This window comes from Chionomys nivalis, chromosome 21 (genome assembly GCF_950005125.1).
Source record: "Chionomys nivalis chromosome 21, mChiNiv1.1, whole genome shotgun sequence".
In the NCBI taxonomy this organism is placed as follows: Eukaryota; Metazoa; Chordata; class Mammalia; order Rodentia; family Cricetidae; genus Chionomys; species Chionomys nivalis.
The window spans coordinates 33,022,357-33,047,071 of NC_080106.1; the positions used below are offsets into that span (position 1 = coordinate 33,022,357).

Here is a 24,715-nt window from a genome sequence, read left to right on the forward strand (position 1 = left end):
ACATTCTCTTATTTTCCCTTGTTTTCAATTGCCAAACACAAATAACAACCCATCTAGATTACTTATACCAACAAAGTTATCCTTCAAAATTGAAGTAGAAAACAAAAGCCTTCAAAATACATAACTAAAAGAATTTGTGAGTGCTAACCCAGCATTAGAGAAGTAAGATAAAAATCAACCATGACAATGGGAGAAAGATTAAGTCACAAGGAAAAAGAAAATAGCAAATGAGGATCATGAAAAATTAAGCATTGTTAAATCAGTGAGTAGCCAAACCTCTGGAAAACAGAAGAGAAAGAAGCAGGCATAACCCACTCAAAACTACTAGAAGAAAATAATAAACAGCAAAACTAGTGCACAAAGAATGTAAAGTCTTATTTCTTCAATGAAAAGAAACAGGTTAGCTGATTAGATTGCTAAAAATGGACTCAACAGTTTGTTGCTTGCAAGAAACTCACCTCACCATGAAAACGTTAACAAACAGAGGGGAAAGAAGAATATCTAAACAAATAATATAAAAGCAAACAAGAGAAGCTATAATCATACCAAACTCAATAGGCTTCATCACAAAATAAGTCAGAAGAGACATTGATAAATACACAAACCCAACCCAAAATACGATGATTGCAAATACATAGAATGTTAGGGTACTGACACAATAGCAGTAATGTTAGGACCTCTAGCACAAACACAATGAGTGATTTCAATACCTTCCTTTGAGATCATCAAAATAAAAAGTCAGTAAATAGTAGAATTAAATTACCTACCACATCATACAGACTTCACAGAAATTTACAGAGTATTCCATAACAGATGCAAAATCCACACTCATTTCATCGTCTTGTGGATGATTACCCAGCAGGTCAGTTTAGACAATATGTCTTAGCAAACATAAAGCATGTACAAACATAAATGGGAAAGGTGCAATAACTTCTTTCACTGTGTCAGATCACAGAGAATGAAGCTATATAGAAATCAGACAAGTATGAATAATGAAGACTGCATAATATAACTTGCAATGAACAATGATTCATTAAAGAAACAGAATGAAGAGGGAGCAGATTACAAAATTCCTTACGTGAAATGAAAATGGAAACATGACTTACGGGACTCAGAACAAAGGAGTTCTGTCATGACCGCCTGCATTTTAGAAAGACATAGATACGTGTCAATGGATTTCAATTTACAGAATAGTCTCTTGCGGAACTATAGAGTATCTATTATTTCATCAGTTCATGAACTTTTTCCAAAATGAATGAGTTGAAATTTCCTAATTTTTAAGTAATTAAAGATTCTTAAAATCAAATGAAAATGGAAACACAAACAATCTAGTGATGTATCTCAAAGACTTAAAATTAAATGGCTAAGTAAAATACACCAAATACACAACAATAAGATGAAAAGACGTACCCAGACATGAAAGCATGAAAAGCGATGGACGTTCTTGAAACAGGCCAGAGCCAGCAACGCTAGAAATGCACCACCTACTGCCACCTGCTGTTGTGTGTTCCTATGAAAGGAGAGGCCAAGCAACTTGGCAAATGTTTGCAGAAACCATATATATATGAACTCTTAGAGTCAATGATTGTGATCAATGGAGCTCATTCACTGTAAGAATACTGTGTTCAAAGGGCCTTGTTCCGAAGAGTAGATTTCCTTGACCCTGAAGGTGCCATGTGGTGGGCCAGGTCACTTGGCGCAAATCCTGCAAAGATTCTAAAGGTTGTTGGAGGGTGAGATTCCTTCCAAACTTGAGAGCATGGGTTCTAGGAAATGCCAGTCCAAGGAGACTGAGCAATGTGTCCTCACTTCCCAGCTGAGCAGTGTGAGGATGTTCTAATAATTTTTTTGCTTCGTATAAGGACCTCAGACCCAAACTTCCCCCTACCTGCAGGCACCTGCCTGCTGCTGCCTGCTCCTAAGAGTCCAAGGTTCATTGAGGTTAGAGCGAGAGTATTGTAGGGAGAAGCACTTACATAAGAAGCTGTTGGATGGGATTCTGGCTGTTTGTAATCTGAGTATTGGGTACTGGCTGTTCAGATAAAAGTGGGTAAACTCTTAGTGGGCGTGGCTTGGAGGTCCCAACTGACACAGAGGGAGCACTTTGGAAGAGGAGAGCTTTTGTGTCATCTTAGCTTACATAACTGGACTGGTTGAGCAAGAGTTAGGGGGGTAGGTCCCTGGGTTCACAGTAGCATTGCTAGAACAGCAGATACCTCACAGACCCGCGGAGTCCTGTCCGTCCACAATGTGGCTCTACCCTCTGGTCTGGCTTTCTCTTGTTGCTTGCACAGCTTGGGGTAAGTTCTTTCAGATTACAAATGTCTGGGTATACGTTTTCAGTCTTTGTTCTGGGCACGATAACATTTGCAGGGCAAGGACAAAATAGTCCTGGTTGCTCGGTGATTTTTTGCTTTCCTGAAGCAGTGCAGTGAAGCTCAAAGAACCTCAGTCTCTCAGAGACATGGGGGAGGACAGATACCAGATACCCAGCTGCAGGTAGCTAGAGCAAGAAGGCTGGAGAAAGGTTAGTCTGTTTCCCTGGGGTTCTTAGTCAGTCTGCACGCAGGTCATAGAGAGGCTGAGCAAAATGTTGGAAATATAAATTCAGGAGCCAGACACAAGGCTCACTCCCAGTCAACAACTGCAAGTCTATATCCAACTCCAAGTCTATATCCTTAACTTGGAGGTGCCTAGATGGTGCAGTGTCCAGATGATCCCCCCCCCCCCACAGTAGAGATGCCAGGGCCTCCTCTTTCACTGAAGACAAAATAGGTGGTTGTCTCTACAGTACTTAGGATGACCCTAGGTCTAGAGATAAGCAAGAGGTTAGGTCTAGAGATAGGCAAGAAGTTTGGGTGAAAACTTAATGCATTAGTACAAATTTTGAACTGGTTGCATCAGACCATTGAAATGATGATTTTTTTTCTCCTCAAACTCCCAAGGGACAGGGACAGATCACAGGGATGGTGTAAAAGAGGAAACAGTGGGTCAGTCAGGAGCCAGGGCAGTGGAGGGACAGGGGCAAGGGACAATCACTATAGTTTCACTTGGAAAAAAGGAGAGGGGGAGTGAGGTGGCCTAGAGATGGTGACCTGGAGCTCTTGAGGGGGTCTGGGAATTATATGACTGTCATCTGGATTTTGGTGTTTAGATGTTGGAGATCAGGACAGGTGGAGTAGTCCAGGTAAGAAACTCAGATAAGGTAGAAAACATGGGGGTGGAACCTGTATTAGTTAGGCCCTGGGGGTCACCGGTCCCTCAGGATATGCAGAGCCTCATGCACCAAAGGAACAGATACAGAAAAAAAAAATCTACCGTCAGTACTGAGGTGAAAGAGGGGTCTTGGCATATGCCTGTGTCCCTACATAGAGGAAAGACTGAGGCAACCTGGGAACTCAGCTCCCTAATGTTGCAGATACCCAAGTCTATTTTTGACTCTGGAGTCTAGCCCAGTGCTCAGCCATCAGAACCCTGAAAGCTCTGTCTAGATTCATATCTTCTTTCTGTCTGTGTAACAGTGCAAGGCTTGAACCAAACTGCAAGGCAGAGTAAGAACAGACAGAAATTCCGAGTGGAGATTTCCCTCGCTGCTGGCCACCCTGCAATACCATCTCATTTTCATCTTTAGGTAATGGGTGCATGTTGTTTAAAATCTTGCCTGTTCACCTGTTGAGTAGGCAGCTGGCAAGGCTGTGTAAAGAGACTTACGGTGCTCGGCACACAAGAAGTGTTCAGTAATGCACGTAATGTATTACACAATTTTTAAATTCACAATTATATAATATTTGGGCCATTGTTGTGTATCCACTTGACATGAGGCATTTGACCCTGGCTAATCTTTTTCTAAGCACTCCAGGGTAGAAGTCATTGCCAAGCTAACACAGGCGCCAGGCTCTTTCTGTTTAGACTTTACCCTCTTTCACCTCTCTGAACTGCTGGAGATGCTTGTCAGCCTCTCACCCATTCTCCATGGTTTTCCAGAATATCCTAAAGTAGAGGTTATTTGTACATATCTACCAGAAAGTTCATCTCAGCTGTGTTTTGTATTAATTAACTAGTTAACAACACCATAAATATTCACAATCTGCAATTAGCTATTGGTAGCCGAAGACAGGGTAACTGGATTCCCACCAGGAGTCTCCAGTTTTATTGGCCAATTTTTCATTAAATCTGGGAATTTCCCTTTATTTTCTGGCCACACACTTTGAGGAAGATGACAAGTTGCCTATATTCAAAGGAAAGCAGATGAAGAATGAGAGAACAGGGCCTGTCCAGTGAGGGATGTTCTGACAAACTGAAGACCCTGAGGTCAGACAAGAGTAGACATGAGGGTGGCCATGACCAAATGTCTGTAAGTCCATCAGTCATGTAAGAAAAGACCAGCCTGGTTTGCTCAGGTCCCACAATGGGTAGAAATAGGAGAGGTGAGGAAGCTGTCGAAATTCTCTCTTCTACAAGAATGGAGACAATGGGACAGATGACTTGATGTACAGTCCCTCCCCTGTGGAAGAGTGTGCTCAGAACCATAAAAAGAATATTCTAGAACCTTGTTGTCTGCTTTACCACAGAACTATTTCTGCTGTTTATTTGTCCTCTAATTAAAACCCCTTTTCAGGTCATTCGGGGCCTTTCCTGGCAGACACTCTCTCATCCAGGATTATTTTTCTCTCCCATGGGCCCCTCCTGAGGACAGGTATAGGGCACCCACCCTTCCCAGCCAGGTGCTATGCTTTCTGTGAGCCCCACCCCTTTCTCCTTCTTGTTCCATCAGCCCCACCCCCACCCCCTTCCCCTTTTCACTCCTCCCCATGCTCTAAGTCATAGCTCTCCTGTGACCAATCAGGAGGCCTCACTCCCTCTGCCATCTCAGGACACAACCTCATGTACTCAGCAGTAAGTTCAATGTGCCTGCTGCCCTTCTACAAGGTGAGCCCTCCTGTGGGCAGGGACCACCATAGTCTATCATCTCAGCAGTAAATACAGTGTGCCTGCTGCCCTCCTACAAGGTGAGCCCTCCTGTGGGCAGGGACCACCATAGTCCATCACAGCACCCAGTCTGCAGCTCTGCACCAGGATCCCAATAGATGGACGTTTCTAGTGGAAGTCAAGGCTCATATTCATGCCCAGTACCTCTCTTTCTCTCTTTCTGCAGTGACTTCGGCTGGATGCTTCTTTTTTTTTTTTTTTTTTTTTTTTTTTTTTCTCAGACAGGGTTTCTTAGTGTAGCTCCGGCTGTCCTGAAACTCTCTCTCTGTAGACCAAGCCGACCTTGAATTCACAGAGATCCATCTGCCTCTGCCTCCCAAGTGCTGGGATTAAAGGCATGTTCCAGAAGGGTTCAGATGATTTTATCAATGCCATCAGTCCTAAAGTGACAAACTCATCAGGAATGCAAGTGTGCCTTTTCCTTACTGGTGTGCTCCCATTTTCTCTTGTCCAGCAGGGCACCCGTCCTCACCACCCGTGGTGAACACTGTTCATGGCAAAGTCCTGGGGAAGTATGTCAGTTTAAAAGGATTCGCACAGCCTGTGTCCGTCTTCCTGGGAGTCCCCTTTGCCAAGCCTCCTCTTGGCTCCCTGAGGTTTGCTCCACCACAGCCTGCAGAGCCCTGGACCTTCGTGAAGAATGCCACCTCCTACCCTCCTATGTAAGCCACTGGGGTAGGCTTCTTTCAAAGTAGAGGGGATGAAGTAAGGTAGCTTATTCTCCTGTCTAGACCCTTGGTGTTGCTTGAGAGTGGGTGGGCGGGGCTGTATGGGTGAAGAGTGAGGCTGACAGCAAATTCTCACACCCAGGTCTGCACAGCCACCTAGTCACAGCTGTGCAGTAGTTAGTGTCCCTCAGCCAACGTAGGAACCAAGTGGAGAAGCCCACGGAGTCCAGTCAATTTCTTAAAAATGTCAGTGCAGACAGTATTTGTGCCCTCAGCAAGGTAGTTTTGAGGTTTTCCAAGATTACACTTCTAGCTGTCTCCTTATCATTGCATTCATTTCTTCTAAAAACATTACTTTCTATTTTTCCCATTCTGGTTGTAAATACAAGACAAAAATACTGAAAACTGAAGTCAGGGGAAAACACAGAAGCAAAGGTAAACAAAGTTAAAAATTATGTACAAATCAGCTACACAGAATTACTGCTAGCATTTGAGATTGTATTTCCAGTCTATTTGTGTTTGTCCTCATTTATACAGGAATAATGAATACAGAAAATTTGGATGACATAACATTGACATTGTTCTACATTATAAATGTAGCAAGCAATGTTTAGTAGTTATATTAACTAGATATGAAACTAGACTTTATGCCTCTAATGTTTTATTTGAGTTAAGTTTTTTTAATGTCCTTGACAGTTAACAACACTGTGACATGTTTGCTGTAACCAAATCTTTGCACACAATCATGGGAATTGGGGATAAGTTCTAAATCAAAGAGTAGGAATATGATCAATTTGTCTCCAGAAATATCTAAGCTGCACACACTTTTCCCGTGGAAATGGGAAAACTTCCATTCAGTGGAACTTTCCCCAGGTGTTTCCTTGCTCAAAAAAAATGTATTCATTAGATAAGCAGCAAAATACTGTAAAAATAAAAATAATGTTGGTCTCTTTGTAAGTTCTAAGCACTAATGAAGTTGAACCTGTCATCCCTCATTGGATATTCATTTTCTGTTTCTGTGAATTGTGCTTCTTTCTCCCACTGGGTGGGAAAATTATTTAAGCTAGAGACGTTTTGTAAACCACCTTTCCTTTTCCATGTCTATCATGGCACAGCTATGGAGGCATGTGATCTGAGCACCTCCAGTTTCTATTTGACAAACCGGAAGCCAGACACCATCTGGGAAACAGGATAATGGACACTTGGGGCTGATGAGAGACTTAAATGACTTCCTGCTCAAGGAGATGTTTATCAGTGCCTGGAACTCCATAGAACTCAATTATTGCTACCAATTCCACTCTACACTGGACTTGTGGGACCCTTAATCAGGGCAGCCCATAATTATTGCTGGGAAAGGAAGATGAAAGAACCTTTAGCAGGCCAGATGGTGAGGTGCTTAGAGACGCATTCACTTCACCTGGCCATGGCAGGCTAAAGCCAGAGCAAGCAATTTAGCCAAGATTGCCCCATATATCAGTGGTAGAGACAGAATCAGAAGGATGTCTTCCTGTTGTGTCCCCAAAGATAGCATCCCTGACTTGTAACAGGCTGGCTGTCACTGCAGGTCATTTTCCTGTTTCATAGAAGATTCCCAAGAAAGAGCATGTTTACCTACATTGCCATCTCACAACCCAGTGAGCAAACCTTGTTCAACAGTGCAAGGAACTCCGCTATCTAGGGCAGTCGGCATGTGAGGCAGTCTTCATGGTCCACCTCAAAGGCTCCACCTCCAAAGTCCCATTTCTGCAGTCTTGGGAGACTCTAGCATCTCAGAAGTCCCACCAGGAACCTATTAAAGATTCTCTTATCCCTGACAATGACTCCAGTCCCATGTGAATAACTTCAGTTATATGCTCAAAACTCCAAGTACAAGGTCAACTCTGGGGTAGCATGTCCAAACTTCAATCTAGTGGAACCTCTGAGAGTCTCTCTCCCCTCCCAGGTGCTCCCAAGATGCAGTTGGAGGACAGGTGCTCTCAGAACTTTTCACCAACAGAAAGGAGAACATCCCTCTACAGTTCTCTGAAGACTGTCTCTACCTGAATATATACACTCCTGCCGACTTGACAAAGAACAGCCGTCTGCCAGTAAGTGTGGGGACCACTGGACCAGAGAGATGAGTTCCAGCCTCCAGCTCTTCTAGGCAACCAGAAAGGGATGAAGGCAGCTGGTAGAAGTGACTCAGAGGCCAGGGCTGATTCCAGATCCAAAGTTTTCTTTTTCACAATGTGACCTCGGATTTTACCAGTGACATCAGATTTCAGTGGAGATCATGATATATTTGGAATGCAAATCTTAAATTTCTAACTTTTCTCACAGAAATAGAAGGAAAAGAAGGTTTGTTTTCATTATTAGGTAGATTCTGATCCCAAGAAAGACTAAGAGATCATTCTTTAAAAGGGGGAGTTGAAAAGGACTCTCAGAGGAAATTCAGCAACCTAAATCTTTATGTGGTTAGAGAAACTGAGGCTGTGGGAGAGAAGGGAGTATGCCACCTTTATTCTCGGGCCATGTGTGATCTGCCCATCATACCTGTGCTTCTAGACAGTGTCTGGGAGGGAGGACATGTGTCATGTTTATTTTCAGGCCATGTGTGACAAATGTAAAAACTTCCATTGCCAGGTAACGGCTTTCACCGTCCATGAGGGAATGAGAATTGAGACCACTGAGACAATCCCATCAGCCCTTTCTCTCGCATAGGCAGAACCTCTGTAGCTCATTTCCTTGTCTAGTCATCTTTGGCATGGTCTGATGACCAAGTGAGTCATTTCACATGGAAACACGGTGCCAGAGATGGGATCTGCCAGGCAGCAGATCACAGGGTTGGGGGTGGGTGGGCATCGGATTTGTGGAGATAAAAAAGAAGGTGGTGCTTTGGTTGTAAAAGAGCAACATCCAACAAATTTCCCAGAAGCCCTTTGGTGTGGAGCCCTGGCGTGGGGGATAATTTGTAGATTTGTGTGTTAAAATTAAGTACTACATGTGCTCAGCAGTCACGGGGAGACGAGAATAAACCTTAGTCTCACACATCCCCACCTTCTATAGTGCACTGAGTAACCCCAAACACGACGGTCGGATGTGGGGTTAGAGAAAGGAGAAATTCAAGCCCTGCCTTCCAGGACATTGCCTTCAGGTCTGCAGTTACATCATACCCTCTTCAGCACATCATTGTCCACCGTCCTTTGGCTCAGCCTTCACTCTTAGACGGCATTGACTCAGTCTCTCCTGAGGCTGCAGGGATGCCCAGGGGAAGAGACAGGCTTGAGGGCACCATGACAGGAGATATCCTGGGAGATCCTCCAGCTGTGGACATGGGTTTTAGAGCCACAGGGTCTGTGCTTCTCAGAGGATGAGAGAGCAGAGCTGTTTCTTAACCTCAGCCTGTTTCCTCACATGGGAACTGTCCTGTGAAAGCTCAATGACTCGAAAGCTGCATCTCCTGAGTGCTCACAGCTGTGCTGACACACTGGGCAGCCCTGCTGGATAGTCTGGGTCCTGGCTCACCATGAGCTCACTGCACTGCAGCCATGAGCAGGGACTGGGCAACTCGGCATCCAGGGGTTGGGGCCAGACGGAAGCTTTGTCTCTACCTCTGTTTTCTGTGATCCCTCTGCAAAGAGGAACACTTCTTGGCTGTCACATACTTTCCCTGCCATGTGGGTGGGTTAGTTCTAGTGCATAGGACAATTTTGGGTCTATGTGCTAATTTTGATTTTCATTACTATTATCTGGATATTATTTTAATGCTCTCACATCTTCTGTTATTGATGTACTCTTTAAATAAAAAACATGAATTATACCTCCTCTTGAGCTTAAGTGTATTAGAGGGGCTGGTATATGGTCAGTACAGAGATAATGAAGGCTGTAGACTTTCTAGAGAAAGCAAGTATGAGATGGGATTGCCAGGGTAGGGGGACTTGGGTGTGCATAGAGAGGCACATTAGGAAGGAGTGCCTAATAGGATAGTATGTGTCTCATCAGAAAAATCACTTACCTGTGGGAAAGTCTAGTACAGAACTGAGGAGTTACCTGGGATGAGATGAAGCAGAAATACAAGAGCTGACACTTTCATCTTCACTGAGGCATAGGGTGATAAGACCAGGTGTGAGGGAATCAATATTTTTTACCTTTGAGTTGTTCCCATAATGATATTCTTAGTTTGAGAATTTTGGGAGCATTTGAGAAATAAGAAACACCGGGAGTACTGAGTTACATTACATTCTGGGGAGGAGCTGAGAGAGTTTGAAATAAAGAGATACATGGTATAGCCTTGCTGGGCATTGCTGTAGTTTGCATAACAGCCATAGTGAGCAAAGCATAGAGGTTGATGACCAAACCAAACAACATTCACTGTGTTCCCAAGTCTGCTACCTATGACCTGACTCCTCAGCAGCACCAAAAGCGAGCTCTCTGCACTGAAGCTATGGATTGCAAACTTGGTTATGCTCTTGTCCAGGTGATGGTGTGGATCCACGGAGGAGGACTGGTAGTGGGTGGGGCATCCACCTATGATGGACTGGCCCTCTCTGCCCATGAAAATGTGGTGGTGGTGACCATTCAGTACCGCCTTGGCATTTGGGGATTCTTCAGGTAAAATACTGTACTTTCTTGTCTCCATGTTAGCATTCTATTGTGTAGTAATAGGAGCGGCGGGGCTGTGTTCCGCCACCCGGCTGCCCGCACGACTTTATCCAAAATAATTACATGGAAACTGTATTTTTTTAAACACTGCTTGGCCCATTAGTTTTAGCCTCTTATTGGCTAGCTCTTACATTTTGATCTAACCCATTTTTAATATTTTGTGTAGTACCACGAGCTGGCTTACCAGGAAAGATCTTAACCTGCGTCAGTCTGGAGTGGGAGAATCATGGCGACTCACTGACTCGGCTTTTTTTTCCCAGCATTTTGTTCTGTTTACTCCACCCACCTAAGGGCTGGCCTATAAATGGGCCAAGGCAGTTTTTTTATTAAATGAAAGTAACTCCTCCATCACTATTGGTCTGTTTACTGTTAATAAGACAAAATACTCAAAGTGAGTTAATTACAGAGAAGTTTTATTTAACATAAGCTTTGAGGGGCTGAAAGTGGAAGATTGGCTAGCTTCATCAACCAGACTACTGTTGACGGCCCTTAGATGAAAAATAAAACATTGTAGAAGAACAGAATGGACATGAAAAGACCACATGACAAGGTGGAAAGCTAGGGATAGGGGAGATGTGGCCCACAGGCCACATCTGCCATGGTGTTTGCCTGATTTTCTTTTTCTATCTGGAATCATTGTCTTTTCAGCTGCCAGTTCATGGTCTGCAGTGTGAGCTGAATGCAGTCAGAGATTTGAGGTTTCTTTCCAGCTGTGCTCTAGCTCAGAGCAGTGCTGGATGCATGCTGGTCCCTTGGTACAGAGCTGCTAGAAGATAAGCATAGAGCCCCATATAGAGCAGTGTTGTAAAGTGAGATCCAGTTAGACTTCTGTGTCAGGACTGAAGTGTGCAGTCCCCAGCCCATTTGAGGTATTGGGATCCTTGCGAGCTTTGCCGTAACATCTCTGCCTAAACACTAATCTTTTCTCTTGCAGCACAGGAGATGAACACAGCAAGGGCAACTGGGGTCACTTGGACCAGGTGGCTGCACTACGCTGGGTCCAGGACAACATTGCCAAGTTTGGGGGCAACCCAGGCTCTGTAACCATCTTTGGAGAGTCAGCAGGAGGTTTCAGTGTCTCTGCTCTTGTAAGTGTCCCTGGGTTTATGTGCCTGGACCTCCTGAAAACCATCCACTGTCCAATCCAGCCATGAGCATCTTGGCTTACAAAATTGTACTCACAGAACATCATCAGATGGCAGAGACCTAAGGATCAATACCCCCCCCGCCCCCTCCCCCCCACACACTTGCTTAGTTTCATATACAGGGACTCAAGAACTTCAGGTTCTACACACACACACACACACACACACACACACACAATTGCTTAGTTTCATATACAGGGAAGAACCTTCAGGTTCTATACACATACACATACACACACACAATTGCTAAGTTTCATATACAGGGAGTCAAGAACTTTCAGTTTCTACACACTCACACACATAACTTTTTCTGGAATGTAGTGATGGTAAAAAGTTCAAACAGGAGTGTGAGCATGAGTTAGATCAGGTGTCTTTGTTTGGCTTCCAGTCAGAACTACTCCCAAAGAAAACTTAAGGTCCAAGGCAGAATGGAGCTTCCCTTGAGGTCTGACAGCTTTGCATGTCCAAGAGGGAGGCAGCCAACTGTGAAGAACCTGGATGTCCTGGGGAAGTAGGTGTGAGAGTGGAGGGATAGGTAGAATGGGGAAGGATGGAGCAGAGACAAGGGTCACAGGTATAGACAGGGGATGTGAAACATCCTGGTGTGTGAGACTAAGCCAGAGTGATATCTAGAGAATATATAGAAAGTTCCGTGAGTTCGAGGCCAGCCTGGTCTACAAGAGCTAGTTCCAGGACAGTCTACAAAGCTACAGAGAAACCTTGTCACAAAAAACCAAAAAAAAGAAAAAAAGAAAAGAAAAGAAACTGTCTTGGAGTCGAGTAGAAAATTAGTATTAATGTATTTTCTCTACTTTTCTTTTCTTTTCTTTTTCTATCTCCAAAATATATAAAGAACTCAAGAAACTAGACTTTAAAATGCTAATGAACCCAATAAAAAAATGGGGCACTGATCTGAACAGAGAATTCTCAACAGAAGAAATTCAAATGGCCAAAAGACACTTAAGGTCATGCTCAACCTCCTTAGCGATAAGGGAAATGCAAATTAAAACAACTTTGAGATACCATCTTACACCTGTCAGAATGGCTAAAATCAAAAACACCAATGATAGCCTTTGCTGGAGAGGTTGTGGAGAAAGAGGCACACTCATTCATTGCTGGTGGGAATGCAAACTTGTGCAACCACTTTGGAAATCAGTGTGGCGATTTCTCAGGAAATTTGGGATCAACCTACCCCAAGATCCAGTAATACCACTATTGGGAATATACCCAAGAGATGCCCCATCAAATGACAAAAGTATCTGTTCAACTCTGTTCATATCTCTACTTTTCAAACATATATTGTTTTCATACTCAGAAGGGGAAATGCGTAAGCAAAGAAAAGAGAGAATACAGATTAACCCAAAGAAGACAGCTGTCCATCTCCCTGTCACTAGGGATTATTACTGTAGTATTTTTATCTTTATTTCTCTAATCTTAACCCACAATTTTATTTAGCTGTCTATATCATCTGACTTCTTCCATACATGCATAATCTCTCTTTTTTCTATCTATTTCATGCATAATTGTTCTCCTTTTTTCTTTCTCTTCCAAATATATATCTACACTTGGTCTTTAATTCTTTTATCCTAAATAAACTTTAATATGTAATACAACATACATATTTTCCTACCCATAAAATACTTCTTTAGCAATATCTTTTATAATTGCATAGTATTTCATGGTAAGAATAAATCCTTATTGTCAAATTTTGTAATATTAGGATCTTGAGTTGTTTCCGAGTTTTACTATGACAAAGAATTAGCCCTTAATTTTTGCAGGCCTCCATGATCTTATTCCCAGGATATATTCTGACAAATTGGGATGATAGGACAGGCTCTGTGGCACAGTTCTAACAAACCGTCTTTCCAGTTGCCCTCTTGAGTACCTGCCACACGATTCTTTCTCCATCTCTTACTCTGGTCTCTGTTTCCATCCCACTGATGTCCTTTTGGGGATGTCAAATCAAAGAGATGTCAGGGAAGCAGACCAGGAGACATGACGTCTGCCATGTCCACAGAGGAATGGCCAGGGCAGAGGAGCATTTGGAGGAAACCTTAAAGAGTAACTGACCACCTTGGTAAGCATATATCCTCCTCTTCTTCTCTCCCCTTCCAGGTGCTTTCTCCTCTGGCCAAGAACCTCTTCCACAGGGCCATTTCCGAGAGTGCTGTGGTTCTCACGTCTGCTATGTTTACAGAAAATGTCAAGCCTATTGCTGAGGTACATACACCACTCTGAACAGCATCTGTGGCCTTTGCTCTTGTGGGGTCCTTGGGGATTTTTCTTTCCATGGGGTTCATCTTAAATGCTCAGTAGATGCCCGATGTGAGAATGGGAGGACCGCTATGACTCAACTGCACCACACTACGCAGGGTCCCAGGCCCCTTTGTGTGAATAATATTGTGTAGATGCCCTGAGATCCTGCACATGTCTTAGGATGGAAGTCACATCATATACGTCAGATCTCCTTAAAAACAAGCACAGTCATCATCCTCACCTGTGTGTGGAAAAACTGAGGCAAAAAGTGATTCTGTGGCATACCTACAGTCAACTATTTGGGAAGAGAAGGAAGTGATATTTGAAACCTCCATAACAAATGATCTCCTTAGGAGCACTGTAATCCAAGAGCATTGTGTATATTTTGTGGTGTTCGAGATAAGCATATTAATAGGGATAATTGATAGTAATGGAGAATACTGCTTGTGCATTCAACTCATTTGACCATTGCAATTAGTAGCAGAGGCAACATTCTGTAGGATCAACAACCAGACTTCATGGGCTAGAGTACTGTCTTAGGTAGAATACTGTCTTAGGTAGAATGGCTATTTCTGTGAAAAGACACCATGCCCATGGCAACTCTTATAAAGGAAAACATTTCATTGGGGATGGCTTACAGTTCAGAGGTCTAGTCCATTATCATCGTGGCCGGAAGCATAATGGCCATGACATGGCGTTGGAGAGGTAGCTGAGAGTTATACATATTGATCCACAGGCATCAAAAGGAGACTGTGTGTCCCACACTGGGCATTAACTTGAACATCTGAGACCTCAGAGCCCACCCCCAGTGACACACTTTCTCCAACAAGGCCACACCTACTCCAACAAAGCCACACCTCCTAATATTGCCACCCCCTATGGGCCTATAGGGGACATTTTTATTCACACCACCACAAGTACATTTTAAAAACTTGTCTTTAGAATTTGGTTGTGGAACCTGAGCATAGTGACTCATGCCTATAATACCAGTACTTTGAGGAGCAGAGGCAGGAGAATTACTATCAATTTTAGACAAACCTAATCTATATAGCAAACTCAAGACCACCCAGAACTGCATGATTTGAGAGAGAGAGAGAGAGAGAGAGAGAGAGAGAGAGAGAGAGAAATAGAATCCATTGCATACAATTAGTGGAGGGTATAATCATTGCCTTTGACCTCTACTAATGCCTGTGATCTTTGGCAGCTGATTGCTACTCTTTCTGGATGTAAAACCACCACATCAGCTGTTATGGTTCATTGTCTGCGCCAGAAGACAGAGGAAGAACTCATGGAGACCTCACAAAAACTGGTAAGTATATCCATTCTACAGTCTGGTCGCCATCACTCTATGTGCTTGACTCCAATCTTCATCTGCTCAGCTGTCCTCTTGTCCTGGACAAACTGAATGGAACAGATTTTCGCCTTTTAAATCTGTTGCTCTCAGATCCTAGTTGTGAGTTTCATTTTCCCTTTCTTATTATTAAATAACTCATATGCTAAAGGTATTCCAATAATAACATGATGAAAGATTGTATGACAGCCCTCTAAACTTATGAGGCTTACTTTTTGAACATTCTTGCTTTTGGATGTATTTTAGGATCTGGAAGTAAACACCATCCTGAATTAATGGGGCTGAGAGTATTCAATATGTTTTTTGGAAGTGTGCAATCATCACAATATTATTTGATACAGAAGCTAAGTTATAACATAATTTTATAGCCCAATTTTCTAGAATTTCTTATTCTGCATGAATAGTATATTAAGATAGTCAGCTGTCTCCCCATTTGTTCATGTATTATCAATCAATTCATCCTTTTGCTCATCCTATATGTTAATATTCTTTCATCAAAAGTTAGCAATGTATTCCTAATTTTTCATTCATCAATTTTTCAATGTTTCCATAATCTATAAACCATCCAGCCAGCTTATATCTATAGTTCTTTCCCAGTCCTTCCCAGTTCTACTTGTATTAACTAACCTCAACCATCAACCCATCAAACTATCTGTCATCTGCCAATCATCATCCATCCATTCATCCAATATATGTGGAAATAATGCAGACAAAAATGGACATTGTTCTGTCTTACATAGAACTACTCATAAAAAAGCCAAATACATATACTAAGTGAGTTAAAAGTGAAAGTAAAGAGAGAGAATACATTCAACATAATTATAGGGAATAGTTCTTGGAGAAGTGACATTTGAGGATATGTCATGGGAATTTTCCATCATAAGAAAACATAGCAGAACAAACATCCAGAGAAAAATAGCATGCAAGGTCATAAGAACTACCACCTTTGTAGAGGGAATTTTAATATAAATAAGCACAAGAATCACCTGAGCTCTTGGCCTCTCTATCCGGACAATGGACCTTCCAGGATACTCCTGGGCAAACCCTGACAGGCTTCTCCCTATTTGTCCATGAGTTGAATCAATATGGGCCTTGGTGCTTTGGTCATTAAGTTCTTACAAGGAGTGAATGAGGTTCAAGAAATTAAGATAGCTATATTCTAATACTAGAAGAAAAAAAATATTTTAAGCATTATCTGTGTGATACAAGAGAACCAGACTATTCAGAAATAGCTGGTGACTTAGGAAAACCCAGAGGACCTAAAATTCAAGGACACCTCAAGATGATCTGAGATCTTAAGGAAGGGCTCCCATAATTAGCCATTGCTCCAGCATATATGTACACATGCTCTAACACATACACAGTGTTCCCCTCACTAACAGAGCCATGTCATACAGTGTAGCAGTCTTCCCTGATACTGCTCCATGGAGGGGATGCATAGTAGCCACAGTGTAGTAGTCTTACCATTGTTGGGATCTGTATGGGTGTGTCCAAATTATTTCACAGTAGCATGGAAGAGAATTTTTCAAAGGTGAAATAGCAATGTAGATCAGAAAGAAATACATTGTCAAGAGTGACAATGAACCCCATCAAATGGGTTACTTAAGGGTTCTACAGGATGTTTGGGGCTTCATTTCATGAGGACCAAAAGAAAGAATTCAGTTGCTAAGAGACATAGTGTGGGTGCTTCCTTGTTTTGATTGATAGGCTTAGACTATCTATGCCTTTTCTTACAGTGCATGTCCTATTCCATGAAGCCTTTGATTTTTATTCTATGCATGCCCAAGAATGTTTGAGCATAAGATGACACACGGAAAGTCTCGACTAAAAGTTAACTCAAAGAGCACAGTTCATCGTATTGCATATGCACCAAAAACTAGTTCAGGCCTGATCAACCCCTACTTTCTATACCTAGATATGTTCTGAAATATGCTTGAATAGAAGCTGTCCATGAGAGGACAGATTTTATAGTGGTTAGAGATAGAAAAGATGTATTTCATTATTTTGAGTGGTATATATCTGCAGCCAGTTTAATGAAGGTGGGGGGTTCTAGGCTGCCGATTGATTGTAGGTATATTGTTAGATGAGGAGTGTATGCACCAAGTACCTGAAAGTAAGAGCCCTAGGTTGCCATGTGCACGTAGTAAGAAGAGGAATGCATCCATGGCCCAAGCCAAGCAAAGTCACAGGTTGTTAAACTATTTCCTATGCTTCTCTGCCTTGGCATTTTGACCACAACAATCTTGGTGACCACAGCAAAGAAAAGAGTGGGCTAGAGGAGTGCCATCGAGCTTGTGGGCATCAGGATTTTCTTCTGCAAGAATTCTAGATTAGAAAAGAAGAATGGTTGTAACGGAATCTTCAGGTAACTGAGCTGTTCTGGATAGAGACTTCAAGACATGGCTGGTTCCAGATGTTATAAAGCTATCATTGAGAATCTGCCTGTCTCTACATCTCAGCTCTCCATTCTTTGTTGTCTTCTATCCAGATAATGATGTCTCTAAGTGAAGGGAAAGATAATAAAACTCTAACCTTATATTTTATTTGCTTAGGAACCATCTCTTTCCCAAATGTCACAAAGGATGTGTAGGACTCTCTTGGATGGACACCACCCTATAGCCATTCTTGAATGGCTCTCTACATTCAGGGACATGGTCTTACACACAAATATCCGAAATATCGAATTGGGAAATGAGGGAAAAGGAAACAACCTGTCCTTCTGGTCCATCCCACATCCATCCCAGCTCCCTTGAGATCACCCAGTCCGTACTATGACTTTTCCATCATTCCACTGTCTCCTTGAGGAAACTTGAGGCATTGTTACCAGAAGGACAAGTAGGGGAAGAGAGTGAAAAGGACACTGGCAGCAAACATCCTCTCCAGGGCTCCACCAGTCCTGACTTTGGGTCCTATGGCCTTTCCCACTTGCTTCTGATATCCCTTACCCTGTTCCATACTATGCTCATCCTCAGATAACATAGGCAGGGAAGAGCTGGGGGATGGGAAACCTTGATACCTTAAAGGCACAGTTCAAATGTCCAACTTTTGTACAAGGAAGGCTTTTAATACATCTTCTGTCTTTATCTTCACAGAATCTTTTCAAACTGGACTTAGTTGGAAACCCAAAAGAGGTAAGGACTTTTTCTTCCCCACAATTACAAATGTTGAGTCTTAATAGTGTTTGACACCAATTCACTGGGAATGCAAAATCTCCAATTGTGATATTACAGTCATGCCTTATGTGTCCTGAGAGGGGAAGTCACTTGTTGTAGTAACACGGGCAGGAAGACCAGAGTTATGATTGTTCTGACTCCCAGTGGAGTAATCCTGAGAACTCCAGTCTCCTCCTAGTATCTAGGAAACTCCAGCAGTGTGCTCCTTCTCCTTCCTCCTTCCTACCTCTCAGCAGGGGTTGGTATTTAGTGGCATTAGCTGTATGGTCTCTTCAGTCCTATTCTGGGCTTTCTCCCTGGGTATCCCAGATATTTTCTGCAAACCCTGTGAGAATCAAATGAGACTTAGCCACCCATCCAAATTTTACCATTTGGCAAGAGATGATTTACCAGCTGGGACATAGCAGCGGCACAGATGATGCTCCGTGCCTTTTTTAGATTCTTTCATTCCAAGATCTGGGAGAGGACAGCAGAAGGTCAAGTAAAATATGGGGTGTGTCAGATTGTAGTCAGATAAAGAGTTAGAGGATAACTTTGGAGATGGGGACAGAGTTGGCTATTAGTTTGATATATCCAGCCAACACAAGATGGCTTGATTAGGAAGAAAACCAGATGTTAGGAAATTTGTTGCAGGCAGGGGGAAGAGCAACTGCAAAAGCTGCTGCAGGAAGCCAGAGTGCTTGGAGGGGAGAATGTTGAGGGAAGCACGAGCTTCAGGCTGAGGAAGCAAGGAAAGCACAGTAGCATTTGAAAGGCTCGGGTTTTGATTAAGCAAGAGATGGGTGTTTGGTGGGCTTCAAAAACTAAGCTTAGATATTTATAGTATTGTCTGAGTTAGGGTTTCTATTGCTGTAAGAGACACCATGACGATGGCAACTCTTACCAAGGAAAACGTTTAAACAGGACTGGCTTACAGCCCTGAGGTTTAGTCCGTTATTGTCATGACAAGGAGTATGGTGGCATCCAGGCAGGCAGACATGATGCTAGAGAAGGATCTGAGAGTTCTACCTCTTGATCTGCAGGCAGCAGGAGGAGACAGTGAGTCACTAGGCCTGGCTTGAGCTTCTGAGACCTCAAAGTCCTCCCCCTAGGAACACTTCCTCCAACAAGGTCGCACCTACTCCTCAAGACCACACCTCCTAATAGTGCCACTCCCTATGAGCCTGTGGAGGCCATTTTTATTCAAACCACCACAGGTATATTGTTTTTTATTTACTTTGATTTGAATCACAGCCCTACTATAAAGGCTAGGCTGTCCTTGAACTTGTGATGTTTCTGTCTCAGCTTCTCAAGTCCCGGGATTACAAGTATAGGGCATCATGTATAGCTTTGCAGTCCCATTTGGGGAGCAGTGTAGAAATTCACTGTAAAAGCCAGGGGCAGGGCAGGTTTAGGAGGATCAGGTAGGAAGAGTTTACATTGCAGAGGAGTGGTTAGGTAGGATTAGAGTTGAAATACTTTTGAAGGTATTTGAGAGGACTTGCTAAATACCAGTGAGATAATGAGAAGGAGGAAGATTCCATTGGCCTCTAACTCAAGCAGGCACTACACTTGACCTCACAGAGAAGGTTTTGGTTTTCATGGGTGTTTTAGCAATTACTATGTGCTCGTGGTTTCTGATAGCCGTCACCCATGCATTTGCTGCTCCACATGGTCTTTTGCTGTCTGGCTTTTGCACTTTTGCTATTTTCTGCATTTATATTCTCTGATACCTCATGAGGGTCCCAGACCTGTCCCTGTGAACACATATTAGAATATATCATTTTCCTTCTGATAAAATCTTGACTGCTTAGAGACCCAAAAGAGGTAGGGGCTTGGCTTTTTGGATTACAAATGTTGAGTAAAAATAAACACCTTTCCTTCATGGAACTAGTACTTGAAGACATTTTTGAATATCAGAGATGGGCCATATATTAAAGAGAAAAAGTTCTCTACTCTCTGACCTCTAACCCTGCCCCAGAGCAGGCTCCAAGCCCAGGCCTCTGTGACCATCATGACTTAGCTCAGATCACTGACTCTGTTCTCTTGGCTTGAGCCCTTCCCCCCTGAGGAAATGCTGCCTTTTCTTTATTTATATATAGAGTGTTCTTGTTCCGATCCTGCTTTAGATGGAAAATGACAAGCTCTGTGTGGCCCAGTGTATCTTCCTTCAGATGAGCAGTTCTCCACGGAGCCTTCTGCACCGCCCGACTTTTCTAAGGCAGCAGTAATTATGCCCAGGACAGATTCTATTTGGTCAGCCTATTTGATTATGGTTCCATACTTGTGATTTTTTTTCTTCAAATAGTGAATGAGGTCTCAGGTTAGACATCTTGAGAAAAGAGCTAATGACTTCTAAACACTGACTTTGTATCCGATAGCACTGAGGTTTAGATTGGTTCAGATTTTATACATGCAGTATACCTTCATTAGTCATAGATTCTCTGCTTGTGAAACCACTTGCTAAAATGTACTTGAAATCCCAATTCAACCCTTTTGACACAGCTGGGTCTTTTGCACCACATGTTCTGGGCAGCAAGAAGCTCAAGTCACATCATGCCCAGATTCCCATCTCAAGTCAAATTGAGGCAATCAATACTCGATCTTCTTGACTCGTCTCCCATATTCAGAAGTGACCTCTTCATGATGTGTGAAATGTGACATCTTGACGGTTATTTACTGTTTGCATTAATTTCTCTATTTAAGCTGCTCTTCCAGCATACTGATGAAGAGCTGCCCCATGGTTCCAAGCACAGGTGGACATGAGGAACATTCCAGAGAAAACACATGTGGTCGATGAGCTCTCTTCAGCTTTAGTTTGTTGTGTTTTTGGTCTTGAATTCGGTATTGACGAGGCAACATCACAGTGTATCCAAAAGAGAAAATAGAGACTTGCATCCCTTTCAGGAGATGGGGGAGAAGGGACGTCCTTCTGGAGAGCGGTCTTGTGTGTGATTCAGATTGGGGAGGATGGGAAAAGAAAACAAGGGCATAGTAGAAAGCAGGACTGTGAGACAGAAAGCAAATGCATACTCACCTGAACTAGGATCAGAAGCATGTTAAGTCTTTCCCCAAACAGTGCTTTGTTATAAATGAATTCAATTTTTACCCAGTAATTTTAAGACAGGTGATTATATAAGGTGTCACTAAATAGAAACTGACTCATAAAAGAAAGATGATTTTAAAAACAGTTGTGACCAAAGGCTCCTAGGAACTAACTCTCAAACTGCCCTTGGAGAAATACCTCAACATTTGCTAGTTCAATGCTTTCAGCAACTTTATAAACTTATCTATAATAATTAACCCAAGCTAGCATATAAATGGGTATTTTAGATTCAATATATAGCCTGAACTTTGACACACATTTTTGTGCAGTATATATTCTGCTTGGAATGAAAATTGGCCTCCTTATCTCCCTACCACCATCATCTGGCCAGTGCTAGCCGCTTAGAGAGTACTAGACTTAGTCCTCTTAAGGCACTGGGTTTCTGTGGCCATAGACACAGGAATCCTTGTGCTGTCCAAGCTGTTAGATAGCCAGAGAGGGCATTGGATGTAACAGGGCAGAAAAACAACAGAGGCTACATTTCTGTCTTCTCTAGACCTATCCCTTCCTCCCTACTGTGGTCGATGGAGTGTTCCTGCCAAAAACTCCAGAAGAGATCCTGGCTGAGAAGAGCTTCAACACTGTCCCCTACATGGTGGGCATCAACAAGCAAGAGTTTGGCTGGATCATTCCAATGGTGAGAATGTATAGACCTCTTACGTGCACTCCACAGGGGATCAAGCATCTTCCTCCTTGCTCTGATCAAGGATTATGCACCCAGATTAACTATATTTCAAAGAAACCTAAAATTTTCCAAGTAAATTTGCACTGAGAGTCCCGGATGAGGCCCTTTAGAGTGCCAATTTACATCACGTGGTGCAGAGAAGCCTTAGTAATGGGAGGCTTTCTAAAGAAATTCTCAAGAGGGGCTCAGGCTCCTGTATGCTCACCAAACATTCTATTGGCAGTATGGAGCTTTCTCAAGCAGGCGTTTTAGGGCCCTGGTATCCACCTGGGATGTGACTTTCAGGACTAGAAGACACACTAAAGCCAGACCAAAGCTCTGAGTACAAACTTGGATGGGGTAAGCACATCCCAGAGTTCTTCAGCTTTCGTGCAGGCTTCACAGAGCATCACAGGAATGCAGACATGCAGACATAATGCTTGGTTTTGTTTCCCCTGTCACCCGAGTCTGGGAGTGTCTGGCCTATGCCTTCCATCCCTGAGCCCTTGATTTCTATATGGCCACAGTCTGGATGTTCCCTCGGTGCCCAAAGGAACATGAGGCCCTGATGTGATCAATACCTTCCAGTGTCCTCTGTATTGCTTGTATTCATTCATATGTGCCCATGGGTTTTGCTGATTTTATTTCTCCAAAACTTAAACTCCCATGCCTGTCAAGTTCCCCCAAACTCTACCTTATTCCATTTTGGTTTGCTTCATTGGCCTTTTTGGCTTTTGTTATTTCCCCATGATTATTAATGCTTAATCATCTCTTTAACAGCTTATGGGCTATCCACTCTCTGAAGGCAAACTGGACCAGAAGACGGCCAATTCCCTCTTGTGGCAGTCCTACCCAATACTTGTAAGGCTCTAGGGAATCATGGGAATTGGTTGAGAAAGAAAGAAGGTTGGTGACTTTCTCTAATCACAGTCTAAGTTGATGGTGGGAAACCTAAGTTAAAACTCCTATGGTTTTGATTTTCCCGCTTTACCTTCCCAGTGTGCTGAACCCATACTTGTGACTCCCCCATCAAAATCTCATTGAGTTCAGAATAAGTTTTAGAGGAAAAGGTTTATTTAAAGCCAGCAGCACCAAGACCATGGAGACCATCAGAAACAAAGACCAGTGCAGCTAGGGCCTGGAGGCACAAGATTTCCTCATGGAGTTCTTAGGATACAAATCAGATAGGTGGACACCAAGTCAGTTAAAACTTTTGGGGTGGGGTTAGGGCTGGATGTGGTGCCCTTAATTCCAGCACTCAGGAGGCAGAGGCGGGTAAATCACTATGAGTTTGACACCAGCCCAGTCTACAAAGCAACTTCCGGAACAGTCAGACTGTTATATAGAGAAAACCTTTCTTAAAACACCAAAAAAAACGGTTTGTTTATAGGTTAATAGATATTGTAGACCCTGTAAATTTAAAGAAAAATTGCTAACTAGCAAATCATATGACCCATATCTTTTTTTCATTCCATTTTTTTAAAAAAAATGCTAATTTTGAACTTTATTGTGAGGATATAAATGTCTTTTCCCCAGAGAACAGGGGAAAACACCAAGAAATTACTTTTCTCTAAAAGACCAGGAGCAAGAAAAAAGATGGCACTTATTTTCTGTAGGGACCGCTGAAGAGAGCATTCACTGGAGAACAGTTTTTAAATCTATGAGGTCTCTTAATGCATATGGGTCTCTTCCACCAAAGCCAGTGGACAGTAATAATATATGACTCAGATACCTGAACCCAAATAGTAATTAATTAAAATAATTAAAAGAAAGTTAATCAAAAAAATTGTAAAGAGAAAGTGAATCTAGAGAGTTTATTTCAGTCTTTCATGGGCAACATGAGGAGGGTTCAGTGAGCACTGAAGTAGTTTAGAATCAGAGAAGCCTTCTTAACTGATTGCAGAAGCCCCATTGCTCACCCGGCTGGATGGTCACCTTCTGATCCATTTCAGAGAATCCCTGAGAACCTGATTCAAGTGGCCACTGAGAAGTATTTAGGAGGGACAGATGACCCTGCCAAAAAGAAAGAGCTGTTCCTGGACTTGATTGCAGATGTGATATTCGGCGTCCCATCAGTGATGGTGTCTCGTAGCCACAGAGGTGAGTTCCAGGTGTTGGATGGCCAATGGATACAAGTTCACCTGCTAGGTCTCTGGCCTGCCCACCTCTTGATATAGATAGATACTAAATTTATTGAGAGCTGTGCCCACTTTTGCAGCTCAGCTCTCCGCCACTGCTGCTCTCCTGCATCTGCCATTGCCTCCTCTTCGCCACCATCTAGGCTGATTCCTTCTTGTGGGACCAGCTCAACCCACATTTCTGAAGTAGGCACAGACTGCAGAGCCCTTGGGTTGCACCTAGTGTTTGAAGACCAGGAGGCAGCCCTGAGAAGTGTCTCCCACTGACTACAGTCTACTGTGTGCCGCCTCACCCTCATGGCCTCTATGTTTTGCATACGTAGTAGCTCTGATGTATCTGTGATTACCACTGTTGTGCTGTGAATGAGTTGGCCCTGTCATCGATGCTGTGACTATCTTGTCTCATGCTTGTTTTGTTCCAGGGAAGTTCTCACTCTGTAGACCAAACTATTCTAGAACTTACTATGTAGAAAAGAACTACCCTCAAAATTGCAGCAATTCTCCCACCTCAGCCTGCTAAGTACTGGGATTACATGTGTGAGCTGTCCAGTCCAGATTCTCACACTGTTTGAGCTCAACTTTCTGGTCTGATATGGTTGTAGCTA

The 24,715-nt window shown here is 42.9% G+C and overlaps 1 protein-coding gene across 2 annotated transcripts in view; it reads left to right on the forward strand.

The window, feature by feature from the left end:
* The first annotated feature begins 2,157 nt into the window (after positions 1-2,157).
* Positions 2,158-24,715, forward strand: part of LOC130863311 (carboxylesterase 1D) — a 28,833-nt gene continuing 6,275 nt past the window's right edge. Inside the window, exons 1-11 of one of the 2 annotated variants that reach the window (XM_057753227.1) lie at positions 2,158-2,300; positions 5,444-5,651; positions 7,600-7,744; positions 10,114-10,247; positions 11,233-11,386; positions 13,559-13,663; positions 14,904-15,008; positions 18,143-18,181; positions 21,805-21,945; positions 22,753-22,833; positions 23,925-24,072. In XM_057753227.1, coding sequence (XP_057609210.1) covers positions 2,249-2,300; positions 5,444-5,651; positions 7,600-7,744; positions 10,114-10,247; positions 11,233-11,386; positions 13,559-13,663; positions 14,904-15,008; positions 18,143-18,181; positions 21,805-21,945; positions 22,753-22,833; positions 23,925-24,072 — 1,312 coding nt within the window. In that variant the 5' untranslated portion in view covers positions 2,158-2,248. The remainder of the gene's footprint in view (positions 2,301-5,443; positions 5,652-7,599; positions 7,745-10,113; positions 10,248-11,232; positions 11,387-13,558; positions 13,664-14,903; positions 15,009-18,142; positions 18,182-21,804; positions 21,946-22,752; positions 22,834-23,924; positions 24,073-24,715) is intronic. The other variant, XM_057753228.1, reaches the window with a different exon arrangement.